The sequence below is a fragment of the Hemiscyllium ocellatum genome, chromosome 5, assembly GCF_020745735.1.
Source record: "Hemiscyllium ocellatum isolate sHemOce1 chromosome 5, sHemOce1.pat.X.cur, whole genome shotgun sequence".
Taxonomy (NCBI): Eukaryota; Metazoa; Chordata; class Chondrichthyes; order Orectolobiformes; family Hemiscylliidae; genus Hemiscyllium; species Hemiscyllium ocellatum.
This window is the reverse complement of record NC_083405.1, coordinates 116,900,338-116,916,358: the sequence shown is the minus strand read 5'-3', so window position 1 is coordinate 116,916,358 and position 16,021 is coordinate 116,900,338. Positions and strand designations below refer to the sequence as shown.

The 16,021-nt window shown below is 42.5% G+C and overlaps 1 protein-coding gene across 1 annotated transcript in view; it reads right to left on the bottom strand.

Moving 5' to 3' along the window:
* The window catches only part of lmbr1 (limb development membrane protein 1), a 270,045-nt gene that overhangs the window by 121,648 nt on the left and 132,376 nt on the right, over positions 1-16,021 (bottom strand). Inside the window, exons 6-7 of the mRNA XM_060825130.1 lie at positions 12,833-12,959; positions 8,809-8,877 (exon numbers count right to left, since the gene is read on the bottom strand). Of these exons, the coding sequence (XP_060681113.1) occupies positions 8,809-8,877; positions 12,833-12,959 (196 nt within the window). The remainder of the gene's footprint in view (positions 1-8,808; positions 8,878-12,832; positions 12,960-16,021) is intronic.

Below are 16,021 nucleotides of genomic sequence, written 5' to 3'. Positions count from 1 at the left end.
CCTGTTCTTAAAAAGAGCTGTTCTAACTTTCAAATTTTCTTTTGAGAAATTGAACTCAAATTACGACACGGTGAATGCACACTCTTAAGACTGCATCATCTGCTGATCATGTCTTGAGACAGCTTTAAATCCTTGTTCCTAATCCAAACCAAGGATTTTGGAACAGGCTGAAATCCAAACTAAACCAGAATTAATGCATTTTCTTTCTTGGAGACAGAAGAAATTCCAGCATCCTAGGAAATGGAGCTGAAAAGAGCTTGAAGATAATAAGGAAGCTTGGCATAAGGCCACTTTCCCAAAGAGTTCTCTTCAGTGTTTCTTTCTCCACAGATGCTGCCTGACGGGCTGAATATTTCTAGCATTTCTTGTTCTCATTTCAGATGTCCAGTATCTGTAATATTTTGCTTTTGCATTAAGAACACCAAGTTCACTGTTTACAATTCATTAAAATGCCTGAATTATGGATTAATTTCTCTCATTGTATCCACTAGATGCTATGTATGATCTCCCTAATTGTGAAGTAAACAGATTTATTAGTACTTTAATACTATAACCTCTTCTCTAAAAAAGAATTTGCAATATACTATTGCTGCAAAACAAAAGGCCCTTTAATGTATATGGTTTAACTCAGCTAAGATTGATGCTAATCCACTCTGCTGCCACTTAGATGGATTCTTGCATTCTTCTACACTGTAAGCATGTCTACTTCTACAATAGAATTATTAAGACTATTGCATTAACTGTTCGCATTAATATTTGACTAAAAACTGTGCTGCAATCAAAGTGAAATTAATACAGATGGAATATTTAACTATATGATGTAGCTATAGTACAATAAATTAACTTCAACGTGAAATGTTTTGTCACAACAAATTCCATCCATTTGATAGAATCTCAGGCTGAAGATTGCTTCAGGGTTCTTAACATGAGTCCTTTATTAATATAAATGACAAGGTTTTCAGGCTGATCTTTTTTCCTTGACATTGCTCCCACACCCAAAATATTCTCATGGGCCTTCACATGGAAAGAAAGAAACAGTCAGCATCAGGTCAGCTAATGTAATATTCATGGACAATAGTACATGTTGAGGACTATTGGGATTTTGTCTAGCACTATACTATGTATGGGTCCAAACAACTAAACATCAATCTTATTTGCGCATGAGCAGAGTTCTGTATATAGTCAATGATGACAATCTTCCGTGAAAACATATCAGATCTGCTCTTAATTTCTTCAACTCTCTACCTCTCCAGAATGAGCTCTGCACATTATTTATACAGTACACAACATCTGTGATTGCAACGCAGAACTAAAATTGTAATAAGAAAATTTCAAGTAACATAAGTATGTTTATGATACTACACTAACATTTTATGGTGACCTTCACAGCTGAAAGAGCTATTAATGCAGCCAGTGTGCTATGGGAAGTGGGGTCAGCCTTGACTTCAACTTGAGCAAAAATCATGTCAATATTCATAGCCACTGGCTGAGTACCTCAACTGCTGCTGAATTGTCAGTCATGCTTCTGGAATTGACTATCACAAAAGATTTGCACTTGTGTCTCAGCAGTTTATCAAGTTGTTAGTGACCTCTGCTGGTGGACGCACAAATTTACAAGGCCACTACAACGTGCATATTAAAAACAACTAGAAATTACAGCATCAATGGTTACTAAATACAAGAATATTCTTTCACAACTTTATTTTTTAAATGCAAAACCTATATCACCAAAGGAAAGTTGCGGTTGAGGGACAGACTATTTAATCCATTGATTCTGTATAGTTGGAAAACAAAACTAGGTTGCTGGAAAAGCGCAGCAGGTCAGGCAGCATCCAAGGAGCAGGAGAATCGACGTTTTGGGCACGAGCCCTTCTTCAGCCATGAGGAGTGTGCGCCAATCAGGCTAAGATATAAGATAGGGAGGAGGGACTTGGGGGAGGGGCCTTGGAAATGCGATAGGTGGAAGGAGGTCAAGGTGAGGGTGATAGGCCGGAGTGAGGGTAGGGGCGGAGAGGTCAGGAAGAAGATTGCAGTTTCAGAAGGTGGTGTTCAGTTCGTGGGATGGGACTGAGACAAGGTGGGGGGAGGGGAAATGAGGAAACTGGAAAAATCTGAGTTCATCCCTTGTGGTTGGAGGGTTCCTAGGCGGAAGATGAGGCGCTCTTCCTCCAGCCGTCGTGTTGCTATGGTCTGGCGATGGAGGAGTCCAAAGACCTGCATGTTCTTGGTGGAGTGGGAGGGGGAGTTGAAGTGTTGAGCTACGGGGTGATTGGGTTGGTTGGTCCGGGGTGTCCCAGAGATGTTCTCTGAAACGTTTTGCAAGTAGGCGGCCTGTCTCCCCAATATAGAGGAGGCCACATCGGGTGCAGCGGATGCAGTAAATGATGTGTGTGGAGATGCAGGTGAATTTGTGGCAGATATGGAAGGATCCCTTGGGGCCTTGGAGGAGAGGTGTGGGTGCAAGTTTTGCATTTCTTGCGGTGGCAAGGGAAGGTGCCGGGAGTGGAGGTTGGGTTGGTGGGGGGTGTGGACCTGACGAGGGAGTCACGGAGGGAGTGATCTTTTCGGAATGCTGATAGGAGAGGGGAGGGAAAAATAACCCCGGTGGAGGGATCCTTTTGGAGGTGGCGGAAATGACGACGAATGATATGATGTATATGGAGGTTGTTGGGGTGGTAGGTGAGGACCAGTGGGGTTTTGTCCTGGTGGCGATTGGAGGGGTGGGGCTCAAGGGTGGAGGAGCGGGAAGTGGAGGAGATGCGGTGGAGAGCATTGATCACATCTGGGGGGGAATCGCGGTCTTTGAAGGAGGCGGCCATCTGGGCTGTTCGGTATTGGAATTGGTCCTCCTGGGAGCAGATGTGGCGGAGACGAAGGAATTGGGAATATGGGATGGCGTTTTTACAGGGGGCAGGGTGGGAGGAGGTGTAGTCTAGGTAGCTGTGGGTCGGTCGGTTTATAGTAAATGTCCGTGTTGATTCGGTCACCCGAGATAGAAATGGAGAGGTCTAGGAAGGGGAGGAAGGAGTCTGAAATGATCCAGGTAAATTTGAGGTCCAGGTGGAAGGTGTTGGTAAAGTGGATGAATGGTTCAACCTCCTCGTGGGAGCACGAGGCAGCGCCGATACAGTCATCGATGTAGCGGAGGAAAAGGTGGGGGGTGGTGCCAGTGTAGCTGCGGAGGATGGACTGATTCACATTTCCTACGAAGAGGTAGGCATAGCTGGGGCCCATGCAGGTGCCCATGGCAACTCCTTTGGTTTGGAGGAAGTGGGAGGATTGCAAAGAGAAGTTGTTCAGAATGAGGACCAGTTCAGTCAGTTGAAGGAGGGTGTCAATGGAAGGGTACTGGTTGGTACGGCGGGAAAGGAAGAAGCAGAGGGCTTTGAGTCCTTCGTGATCGGGGATGGAGATGTACAGGGACTAGATGTCCATGGTGAAGATAAGGCATCGGGGACCAGAGAAGCGAAATTCATGGAGGGGGTGGAGGGCATCGGTGGTGTCCCCAACGTAGGTGGGGAGTTCTTGGACTGGAGATCCCCTGAGGTGATGAGTTTATGGATGGTCTGGGAGATGATGGTTTGGTGGTGGGAAGTGGGGTCATGGTCAAGAGGGCAGTCGGACAAGGTGTCCGCGAGCTGGCGTTTAGCCTCAGCGGGGTAAAGGTCGGTGCGCCAAACTACTACGAGATCCCCTGAGGTGATGAGGTTATGGATGGTCGAGATCCACCACCTCCAACCTCATAGTCCCACAACCCCGCACCGCCCGTTTCTACCTCCTGCCCAAAATCCACAAACCTGACTGCCCCAGCCGATCCATTGTCTCAGCCTGCTCCTGCCCCACCAAACTCATCTCTGCATACCTCGGTCCTGTCCCCCCTTCGTCCAAGAACTCCCCACCTACATTTGGGACACCACCCATGCCCTTCACCTCCTCGATGATTTTTGCTTCCCTGGTTCCCAATGCCTTATCTTCACCACAGACATCCAGTCCCTAGACAACTCCATCCCCCATCACGAAGGACTCAAAGCCCTCCGTTTCTTCGTTTCCCACCGTATCAACCAGTACCCTTCCACTGACACCCTCCTTCAACTGACTGAGAACGTTTCAGAGAACACCTCTGCGACAGCCGGACCAACTAACCCAACCACCCCGTGGCTCGACACTTCAACTCCCCCTCCCACTCCACCAAGGACATGCAGGTCCTTGGACTCCTCCATCGCCGGACCATAGCAACACGACGGATGGAGGAAGAGCGCCTCATCTTCCGCCTAGGAACCGTCCAACCACAAGGGATGAACTCAGATTTCTCCAGTTCCCACATTTCCCACCTTGTCTCAGTCCCAACCCAGCACCACCTTCCTAACATGCAATCTTCTTCCTGACCTCTCTGCCCCCACCCCCACTCCAGCCTATCACCTGCATCTTGACCTCCTTCCACCTATCGCATTTCCTATTGCCCCTACCCCAAGTCCCTCCTCCCTACCTTTTATCTTAGCCTGCTTGGCAGACTCTCCTCATTGCTGAAGAAAGTCTCATGCCCGAAACATCAATTCTCCTGCTCCTTGGATGCTGCCTGACCTGCTGCGCATTTCCGGCAACACATTTTCAGCTCTGATCTCGAGTATCTGCAGTCCTCACTTTCTCCCAAACAAAACTAGGTGCCATTCTAATATACTTTTCAGCAGCTGGTCTGTCGCCTTGCAGGTTACAGTACTTCAGGTGCAGATCAATGATGTGAAGTGCTAGTGTTGGACTAGGGTGGACAAAGTCAGAAATTGGTTACAATCCAACAGGTTTATTTGAAATCACCACCTTTCAGAGTGTCGCCCCTTCATCAGGTGAAGTGAGAGAGAAACACAAAGAGCACAATTTACGGGCAGAGTAATCAAGGGCAGTGAGATCAAATGATCATACAAATGGTGTGAGTGGACTGTTGAATAAAACGTCTGTGCAGGTGACCAGGGTGTTGGTGTGAATAAAGAGTCAATGACTGAATAAGAATCCAAGGGATGAACTATAATCTGAATAAATAAGGCAGAGAGATAACACAAAAATTTTAAAAGGTGGTGCTGGAGACAAAACAGATGACTGGATTCAGTGGTTAGCACTGCTGCCTCACAGAACAAGGGACCCACTTTGATTCCAGCAAAAAGTGAGGTCTGCAGATGCTGGAGATCAGAGCTGAAAATGTGTTGCTGGTTAAAACACAGCAGGTTAGGCAGCATCCAAGGAACAGGAAATTCGACGTTTCGGGCCAGAGCCCTTCATCAGGAAGGAGGAGAATGTGCCAGGCAGGCTATCTTAGCCTGCCTGGCACATTCTCCTCATTCCTGATGAAGGGCTCTGACCCGAAACGTCGAATTTCCTGTTCCTTGGATGCTGCCTAACCTGCTGTGCTTTAACCAGCAACACATTTTCACTACTTGGATTCCAGCCTCAGGTGACTGTCTGTGTGGAGTTTGCACATTCTCCTAACATGTGTGGGTTTGCTCAGAGTGCTCCGGTTTCCTTCCACAGTCCAAAGATGTGGAGGTTAAGTAAATTAGCCACACTAAATTGCCCATAGTGTTCAGGGATGTGCAGGTTAGGTGCACTAGTCATGGGTAAATGCCAACTAATACGTAGGAGAATGGGTCTGGGTGGGTTACGCTTCGAAGGATCAGCATGGACTTGCTGGGCCAAATTGCCTGTTTCCATACTAGGGAATCTATGATCATACTTGTACAGTTAAGTCCAAAGTCAGTCCGTTTCTCCTCCCACATCATAATTCCATAATTTTCTGCAATCATTATCCAGTCTGCAACCTTATCATCAAGAAATACTTGAACTCTACTACAGTTATCAATAATTCAATAATTATGTCAAAAAAATAGAGCATCCACTACCCATGCCACATAACTCAAACTAGCTTGCAGAATTCCATACATTGGTCAAAATGGACATCAGCAAAGAAGCCACTAATAACAAATCTTGACTATTTGCAAGTTAAGTTTGTTTGAAATGGCATTTGTCAAAAATACTGTAAAACATAATTTTGATGAAAATAATGCAATGCTCCAGATAAGTGCTTCTTCCCTTCAATCATGCTTACATAATGACACAAAGTCATAGAGCTATACAGCACAGAAACAGGCCTGTCAATTCAACTTGTCCATGCCGACCAGATATCCTAAAGTCATCTAGTCCCATTCCTCAGCATTTGGCCCAAATCCCTCCAAACCCTTCCTATTTGTATATAGATCCAGATGCCTTTTAAAATGTTGTAATCATACCTGGGTCCATGACCACCTCTGGCAATTTGTTTCATACTTGCACCTCGCTCTATGTGAAAATGTTGCCCTATCAGATCCCTTTTAAATCTATGCCTTCTAGGTTTAGACTCCCCTAGCCTGGAAAAAGAACTTATCTATTCACCCTATGCCCCTCACAGTTCTATAAAAATAAAGGTCACCCCTCAGCCACCGACATTCCAGGGAATATGGCCCCGGTCAAATCAGCGTCTCCCTATAGTTCAAACTTCCAACCCTGGCAACATCCGTGAATCTTTTCTGAATCCTTTCACACTTAAAACATCTCTCCTTATAGAAGCAAATTCCAAAGCAAATAATAATTAAGTAAATCAGGTAATCTCCTCTGATGTTACTCATTTTGACTCGTGTGACTTCTTAAGTGAGACAGGAAGCAAAAGTGTCAGTGCAAGTGTGGGCTATTTTGCAGGACTTAATTATCTCAAAGAATAAAACTTATATTAGACAGATTGAGTTTAATTTAGACAAAGTGCAGTGCTGCATTTTGGAAATGCAAATAAGGGCAGGATTTATACCCTTAATAGTAAGATCCTGAGGAGTGTTGCTGAACAAATAGACCTTGGGGTGCAGGTTCATAGCTCCTTGAAAGTGGAGTCGCAGGGAGGAAAGCATTTGGTATGTTTGCACTCATTATTCAGTGCATTGAGTATTGGAGTTGCGGCTGTACAGGACATTGGCTAAACCACTTTTCGAATATTGCATTCAATTCTGGTCTCCCAGCTATAGGAAAGACATTGTGAAACTTGAAAGGGTGCAGAAAAGATTTACAAAGACATTGCCAGGGTTGGAGCTTTTGAGCTATAAGGGAGAGGCTGAATAGGCTGGGGCTGTTTTCTCTAGAGTATTGGAGGCTGAGGGGTGACCTTATCAAGATTTATAAAATCATGAGGGGTGCTGGATAGTGTAAATAGATAAGGAGTTTCCGTGAGTGTGAGTGTGAGTGTGAGTGTGAGTGTGTGAGAGGAGGAGGAGGAGGAGGAGGAGGAGGAGGAGAAGAGTGGGAATCCAAAACTAAATGGCATAGTTTTAAAGGTGAGAAGGCAAAGATATAAAAGGGACCTCAGGGACAACTTTTTCATGCAAAGGAAAACGCATATATGGAACAAGTTGCCAGAGGAAGTGGTGGAGACTGGTACAATTACAACATTTTAAACAGCATCTGGATAGGTATATGAATAGGAAGGGTTGAGAGGGATATGGGCCAAATACTGGCAAGTGAGACTAGATTTATATAGGGTATCTGGTTGCCAACTACGAGTTGGGCTGAAGGGTCTGGTTCCCTGCTGTATATCTCCATGACTCTAACTGCCTTGGCCTGATCACTAATTCAAATCAACTATGGTCAAAATTACAAGTGCTATAAAATCATATCCTACTGCTCTTCATTCAGCATACTATTTATAGTGTACCTGAAGCAGAAATATTGAAAATGTAGCTGCAAAAATGACTGAGAAGGCTTTTCCCCACAGTACTGTTTCCAGATGTGTAGATATCAATAAAAACCATTCAAGTCAAGTCCTTTCATACTCAGGAGAAAGTGAGGACAGCAGATCAGAGTCAAACACAGCTAACCACTGAGCCACTGCATCCCCTGTTGAATGGGTACAATTGAATGAGTACAAAAGGAGTCAAAAATTGTGGTGCTGGAAAAGCACAGCAGGTCAGACAGCATCTGAGGAGCAAGAAAATCGACATTTTGGGAATAAGCCCTTCATCAGGACTGTCACATTCCAGATGAAGGGCTTATGCCCAAAACGTGGATTCTCCTGCTCCTCGGATGCTGCGTGACCTGCTGTGTTTCGCCAGCACCACAATTTTCGACTCCTTTTGTACTCATCCAATTGTATCCAACCAACAGGGGACAGAGTGGCTCACTGCTTTGCTCTGTTGCCTCAGTCAGAGACCCAGGTTCAATTAAAGCCTCAGGCAACTGTTCTTTGCACACTGTCCCCATGGGATTTCGTCATGTGCTTTGGATTCCTCCTACAGTCCAAACATGTACAGGTTAGGCAGACTGACCGTGCTAAATTGCTTATAGTGTAGGTTAAGTGGAATAGCCATGGGTAGTGCAGGGTTACAGGCTTAGGGTATGGTGGTGGGTCTGGGTTGGGTGTTCTTTGGAGGGGCAGTGAGGACTCAATAGGCCGAATGGTCTGCTTCCACATTAAGGATTCTATGACACCACCTACTCTACCTCCCCACCCCACCCACCCCGGAACCTTATATTTGCTGAATCCTGGCTTCAGTTTTGCTCCTTCATTGAAGCTTACACTGCCCAGCACACATTGCTCTGTTATTTTTCAGGGCTCAAGAGTTCACTTCCTTTGCTTGGGCTCAAACACCAAATGATTGAGGTGAAGGATTGTTCTACTTGCAACCCCAAATTTACACCTATTTTGTTGTGGCCATCACTGATCTAGTAACATTATAAATAACTCATTGTGATACTGCACATTGTATAAATTATCCAAATCCTTCAGTGTTGATCACTACTTACATAGAAGTAATAAACCTCCCATCAACGAAATGCAGGAATATAAATAAGGAAGATAAAATTCCCAAAGATCTGCAAGTAGGAAGAAAGAGGAAAAAGCAAATATTTAGTGAAATACATTTCCTTCGAGTAGGGAAGCAAGCCTGTTAACTGAGTGTTCTGAACAGCCATGATTATAAAATTAAAATGAATGAAGTCTAATTATAAGCATGCAAAACAGCAGTAAGAAAATAAATAGATGAGCAAATTGTCACAAGCTTTCAATGGAAATTCATCTTTTAAGAGATAACACTTTTTTTTTTAAAAAAAGAGATAAGAAAATTAAATTCCACCAAAATTTTAAAACCAGTCCTTATAACAGATTCCAATTAAAACACTCGTACATATTTATTTAATTTCCAATATTCGTTCTGCTAAATTAAATAAAATGAATCATAAATTTTCCAATGAGCACTCAACATTTAGCTGTCTTCTTTATACAGGATTCCCATTCTTCTTTTTGAAAATTTGCCCTGAAACTTATTCATACATTGCTTCAACAACTGCTCACCATCGGCCCCACAAACAACAGATTGATGCGAACAAGAATGAGATAAATGAACCCCAAGATCCCTCTATACATCAATGCTGTACAGGGTTCTGCTGTTAACTCTATATTTTTTCTCAACGCTTGAGCTTCCAAAGTGCAGCACCTCACAATACATCAAACTTTGTATTGTCTGCAAGCTTAGTAATCAATCCATCTACTTTTTCAAAGTCATTTGTATATATCACAAACATTAAAGGCCCCAGTATGGATCCCTGCGAAACACCACTAGCCATGGACCTCCAGCCTGAAAAACAACCTTCCACTACTACCCTGTGCCTTCTGTGGGCAAGCTAATTCTGAATTCTCATGGCCAAGTGTTATGAAGTTGAAGGCATGTCCTGTATCTTTGAGAGAGAGAGAATACTGTTCTGAAATAAGACTTTACTGAATTTCATTGGAGTCCTGAGGCTACACTCAAGAACCTACTCACAGCCACAACACCAGATATTTTTCCATACACAGTTAGATTCACTAAGCTAGCACTGCCCCGGTTGCCAATGTAGTCCAAACTCTTGGAGCTGCACCAAGCAAAGACTGCTTATGGACTTCTTTCACTCTCACCCAAAGTTACCAAATGGTTCCTCGAAATCTCTGCTGTCAATAACTGCTACACAGTGTCTTCCCTGAGACTGCATCACATGGGGCTTCACAATGCTGCACTTCAGCATTAAATCGCTGTCAAAATTTCCACAACCTAGCCACTGAGTATACTCTAACATCCACCATCCATCTTTTGTCTCAACTGCATGGAATCAGCTAACAGTAGCTCACTGTTCAATGACTTCTTAACTGTTTTGAGTGATCACTGAAACCACAGCAATAGGGTGCCACCCCTGCTTGTACGAAAGATTAATGTAGCATTGAATGGAAAATCCTGTACCTTATACGTTATCATACTTAGCTAACTTCCTCTCTGTAACTGCCAACCTCAGAACATACATTTTGTGTGTGTGTGTGTGTAAGAATGTAGAGAAACAGATTTGTCAGTGGCAGACATGGGGAGGAGTGGCATGTGTCAACATTATCTTCCATGTAATAATGTGATCAACTCACTTTTAAAATAGAACTATGTCACAGAGTCTGACACTGTGAAAGGAAAGGTTTGCCTTTTACAACATTGCAATCATAATGCAGAAACATCCTTCCAGGCCAATGAGGTACTTTTGCAGCACAGATTTGTTTTAAGACAAGAAATGAAGTAACCAATTTGGACAATAAGGCCCCACAAACAACAGATTGATGCAAACAAGAATGAGATAAATGACTTGATAATTTGTTTCACCATTTATGACCTGCACAGACATCCATTTAATAATGCAATTGTCAGACTTAATTTGAACAGACCATGCTCCAGTAAGGAAGGAAGGACAAGGATGGCAAGATAAGGCACCTTTGGATAGCATGGGAGGTTATGAATTTAGTCAGAAGGATAAAAGAGGCATATGTATAGTTGAGGAAGCTAAAATTGGGCAGGGCCCATGAGGAATATAAAGAGAGCAGACAAGAATTCATGTAGGGAATTAGAAAAGTAAGAAGGGACCTGCCCACTCCAGGACTATCATCTAATCATATACACAGGTACCTGTAAGGTCTTATTTCAGAACAGTATTCTCTCTCTCTCTAAGATACAGGACATGCCTTCAACTTCATAACACTTGGCCACGAGAATTCAGAATTAGCTTGCCCACAGAAGGCACAGGGTAGTGGTGGAAGGTTGTTTTTCAGGCTGGAGGTCCATGGCTAGTGGTGTTTCGCAGGGATCCAGACTGGGGCCTCTAATGTTTGTGATATATATAAATGACTTTGATGAAAAAGTAGATGGATGGGTTACTAAGCTTGCAGACAATACAAAGTTTGATGTAGTGTGAGGTGCTGCACTTTGGAAGCTCAAGCGTTGAGAAAAAGTATAGAGTTAACGGCAGAACCCTGTACAGCATTGATGTATAGAGGGATCTTGGGGTTCAAGTACATAGCTCCCTGGAAAGGGCCATGCATGTAAATAGGATGGTGAAGGTGGCATATGACATGCTTGCCTTTATTGGTCAAGGAAGTGAGGACAAGTGTCAGCATGTCATGTTTCAGCATTCTCAGACTTTAGTTAGGCCAGACTTGGAGTACTGCATTCAGTTCTGGTTGCCACATTACAAAAAGGACATGGAGACTTTGGAGAGGATATAGAAGAGGTTTACCAGGATGCTGCCTGGATTAGAGGGTATGACTTATGAGCAGAGGCTAGAAAGACTCAGGTTGTTTTCTCTGGAACAGCGAAGGCTGAGTGGAGACTTGATAAAATTATGAGGTGCATAAAAAGGGTTTGACAGTCAGAATCTTTCTCCCCAGAGTTGAAATGTCTAAACTCTGAGGCATGCATTTAAAAGTGAGGGGGGGAAAGTTCAAAGGAGATGTGAGGGGCAAGCTTTTGTTTTAAATAGAGTGACAGGAATCTGGAACACACTGCCAGGAGTGGTGGTGGAAGCAGATACGAGAGGGGAGATTAGGAAGATTTTAGATAAGCAGATGAATACGTAAGGTGGAGGGATGTGGACCAAGGGCTGCAGAAGAATGGATTTGTTTCATTTGGAGTCATTTTAGGCACAACATCATGGGCTGAAGGGTCCTTTCCTGTGTTTTATAATTCTATGTTCTTCTCCTCTGCTTTCAAATCTTCTCATGGCCTTACCCTACTCTGCACTGAGCTGATGATACCTCCCAGTTGAGTTGTGGAATCCCTTCCTCAGAACTTGAGTTTGTCTTCTTGTTCAAACCTATCAAAAATATTTCTAAATCATCTTTTATGCAAGGCTTTTGGTCCACTCCCAACAATTCCAGCTCAATGGAATAAGTGTGCTCTGGCATAAATTCTTGTAAATGTATTAAAAAATCTCAAACATTTATTACTTGCTTCAGTATAAGGATCAGCAATAGTATATTTCCAAGGTCACTTAAGATGTCTACAAGACTCACGGTCACACATTTCAATATTATAATTCTCTCTAACTTCAGAAATATTCTTCATGACGCAGGATATAGGGTAGATGTAAACCAAACCTATTGTATTAAAATACAAATTTGGCAAGAATTATGCAATGCTTAAATGGATTTGAGTGAAGCACAGCATTGTTTAAATACCTGCATATGCTATGACCGGCAAACCAAATGAGAAACCACCTAGTATTTTGATGAATAAACCCTGCAAGTCTGCTATTCTGCATACAATCCTAAAAATGCAAGCAACTTGATCTTTCTGGTTGTAGCTTCCCATCTATTCCTGAAGAACCATCAGGAATTTCATTCTTCAAACATTCCCATAATCTGTACTCAATAGATGTTTGTTTTGGAAAGCTGGTTACATGAAAAAATATTGAAAAAAAAATACAGATATCGCATAATTGCATTTTTAAAATCAAATTTTAAAATCAACTTTTCTAAATCACTTACCATACAAAGATTCCATACTGGCTGCATCGTTATCAATCAGAGCAGATGCTACCCAGACTATTCCCAAAATAAGCAGTCCAAGAAGAATAAGCATAACTAAAGTCTCCAGGATCCGTGCTTTAATTCCCTAAAACAAAAAGACACAAAATTCCACTTTACCTACTTAACGCAACTGTATACAGCCAAATAGTCTGTTTAGACAAACTTGGAAGACATGGAAGCCATAAAATTTGTAGTTAAAAAGCAGATGATTTTATGTCGAGATGCATGCATGGCAGAGGTATAACAGTCAGTATTTCATGCATGCTGATCAAGATTAGAACACAGAGCACATACCACACAGCATCATCAGAGGATTTAAAAGTATAATTTTATTTGGGACTATGCTCACAGTACACACATAATATTCAGTCCATCAAGTCGGGACCACGAAAATATAATACTGCCTACACTGGCCCTACTTCCCTGCACTTGGACCATGGCTTTGAATGTTATGAGACGTCAAGTGCTCATCCAAATACTTTGTAAAAGGTTCTGAGGTTTCATGCCTCAACAACTCTGCCAGGCAGTGTATTCCAGATTGCAATCACCCTCGGGTATTAACGTTTTTCCTCAATTCTTCTCTAAACCTCTTGCTTTCCACTCTAAAAATTATGCCCTCTGGTTAGTAATTAATAAATTCTGCTCTCTTGTTGTTTAAGAAATGTAGACATTTTTGACTGAAGAACAAACAATGGAATCTAATAGGACTGTCAGAGAATCATAAAATTTTAGCAGTGCAGCAAAAAGCTGGTCAGCCCATTTGGACTACTCTTTCTCTCTGACCAAGTGTTATAATTCAGCACCATTCTCTGATTTTTCACCCTAATACCCTGAATAAGGTTTCTATTTAAATAATCATCTAATGCCAACTTAAATTCTTCAATGGAACCACACTTCCATGCAGCCTGTTTTAGGTTCTCACTGGGTGAAAAAGTTTTCTCACATGATATTTGATAAATTACCTTACACATGTGCCCTCTCATTCGCCACACTATTAGTGGAAGCAGTTTCTCCCTGGCTACCTCTGTCCAGCCCTCCATGTTTTTGAAAACTTTCCTCCAAATCTGTTGTAGCTTTCTCCTTTCCAAGGGAGTCCCAAGTTCTCCAAACTATCCTCATAACCGAAAATTTCTCATCCCTGGAACCTTTTGTCTTATGTTTCCCATTTTTCTAAAGTATGGCACTCAGAACAGTACACAACATTCCATTTGAAAACCAATTAATGCCTTATACAAGTTCAAGTTCAACATTGTCTCCCTGCTCCTATACTTTTTGTGACTATTCATAAAGCCCTTATTATCTGCTTACTCTACTTGACCTGCCATCTTTAGTGATTTATGCATCAGTACAAAGAGGTCTCTATTAAACATGCCCTTTGAGAGCACCTTTTAGTTTCCACAATTCCCCACATTCTTTTGACCCTTGTCTATCACTTCTACGAATAGACCTTCACCTGCCACTTAAAACAATTTGGTCTTTGGGTAGTTTTACACTGTACGCCTCACAATTCAGAATATCTCCAAATTTTAAGCAATCTGCAAACTTGGAAACTGCTCCTGCACTTCAAGATCTCGATAGTTAATATCAATTAGGAAAAGCAAGACCCTCAAACCCAACTATTAACCTTTGTCCAGCTGAGCAACATTCAAATCATTATTCTTAGTTTTCTATCTTCCAGTCGATTTTGTATCCATGATACTATCCATGTTCCAGAAACTCCGACCTTGTTCACAGGTCTGTTGTGTCACACTGCATAGAAGGTCCTTCTGAAGTCCATTTACACATGATCAACAGCATTACATCATCAATGCTCCCTATTAGTTCTTCAAAAAGACTCTGGCAAGGTCATGAGCATGATCTTCCCTTCGGAAAACCACGCAGGCGCTTACTAATTAAACCATATTTTTCCGCGTGACAATTAATCCAAAATAATCATTCACAAGCTTAATTATTAAGACTGGTTGAAAGTTGCTGGGCTTATTTACAATTTTAAAATGTTCTGCTTACAATTCTTCACATCTTGCATATTGCGTATATCTGTACAATTTCCACTCACTTCCTTGATAATCCTTTGGGTGTATCTCATCTGCTCCTGGTGTTTTATCAATTTTAAGTACTAACAGCCTGCTTAATACCTCCTTTTTCGGATTTTAACCCTTCTCGTGGCTCTTCTTCCTCTACCACCTTAGCATGGGTGGCCAACCCTTCTTTAGTGAAGGCAAATATAATGTATTAGAAATATGAAAAGGGTCAGAAATCTAATTTTAGGCACTGCAGACAAGGGGACAACGGTGTTTGGTGGTGGGGGGGGGGGTCAATGCAGGAGAGAGTGTTGGACTTAAATGCACACAGTATACTCAACAAGGTCAATGAGCTTGCAGTGCAGCTTAAAATTGGCAGGGACAGTGTTATGGGTATCACAGAGATGTGGCTGCAAGGAAATCAGTGCTGTGAAATAAATATTCAAGGTCACACGCCCTATCAAAAGGACAGGCAGATGGACAGAGCGGGATGGGTTGCCTCGCTTGTAAGAAATTAAATGAAATCAATATCAAGTGGTGATATGGAGTTGGAAAGCATATAATCTATGTGGTAGAGTTGAGGAAACACAATGGAAAACAGACCCTGACAGTAGTTGTATGAAATAAATTAGCAGATAGGAAAGGCATGTAAGAAAGGTACAAATACAATAATCATGGGGGACTTCTATATGCAGGGGGACTGGAACAATTAGACTGCTTGCAAATTTGAAGGAAAGGAATTTGGGGGATGTCTATGGGGAATGGGTTTATTTGGAGCAGCTTGTGGTGGAGCCCATGAGAGAACAGGTAATTCAGTATTTGGTGATATGCAATGAGGCAGACATGATTAAGGAGCTTAAGCTGAAGAATTTCCTCGGGGGCAGTGACCACATAGAATTCACCCTGCAGTTTGAGTGGGAGAAGCTGAAACCAGATGTAATGGGATTACAATTGAATAAAGGTAACTACAAGTTCAGCATAGCCTCTTTTCTCCTGTACTTTATGTGCTATTCCTAAAACCTTTACTGTCTGCTCACTTTAACTGTCCTGCCACCTTTAGTGATTTGTGCATCTAGACACAAAGGTCAGAGGGAGACATTGATCAGACTTGAATGGAAGAGGATCC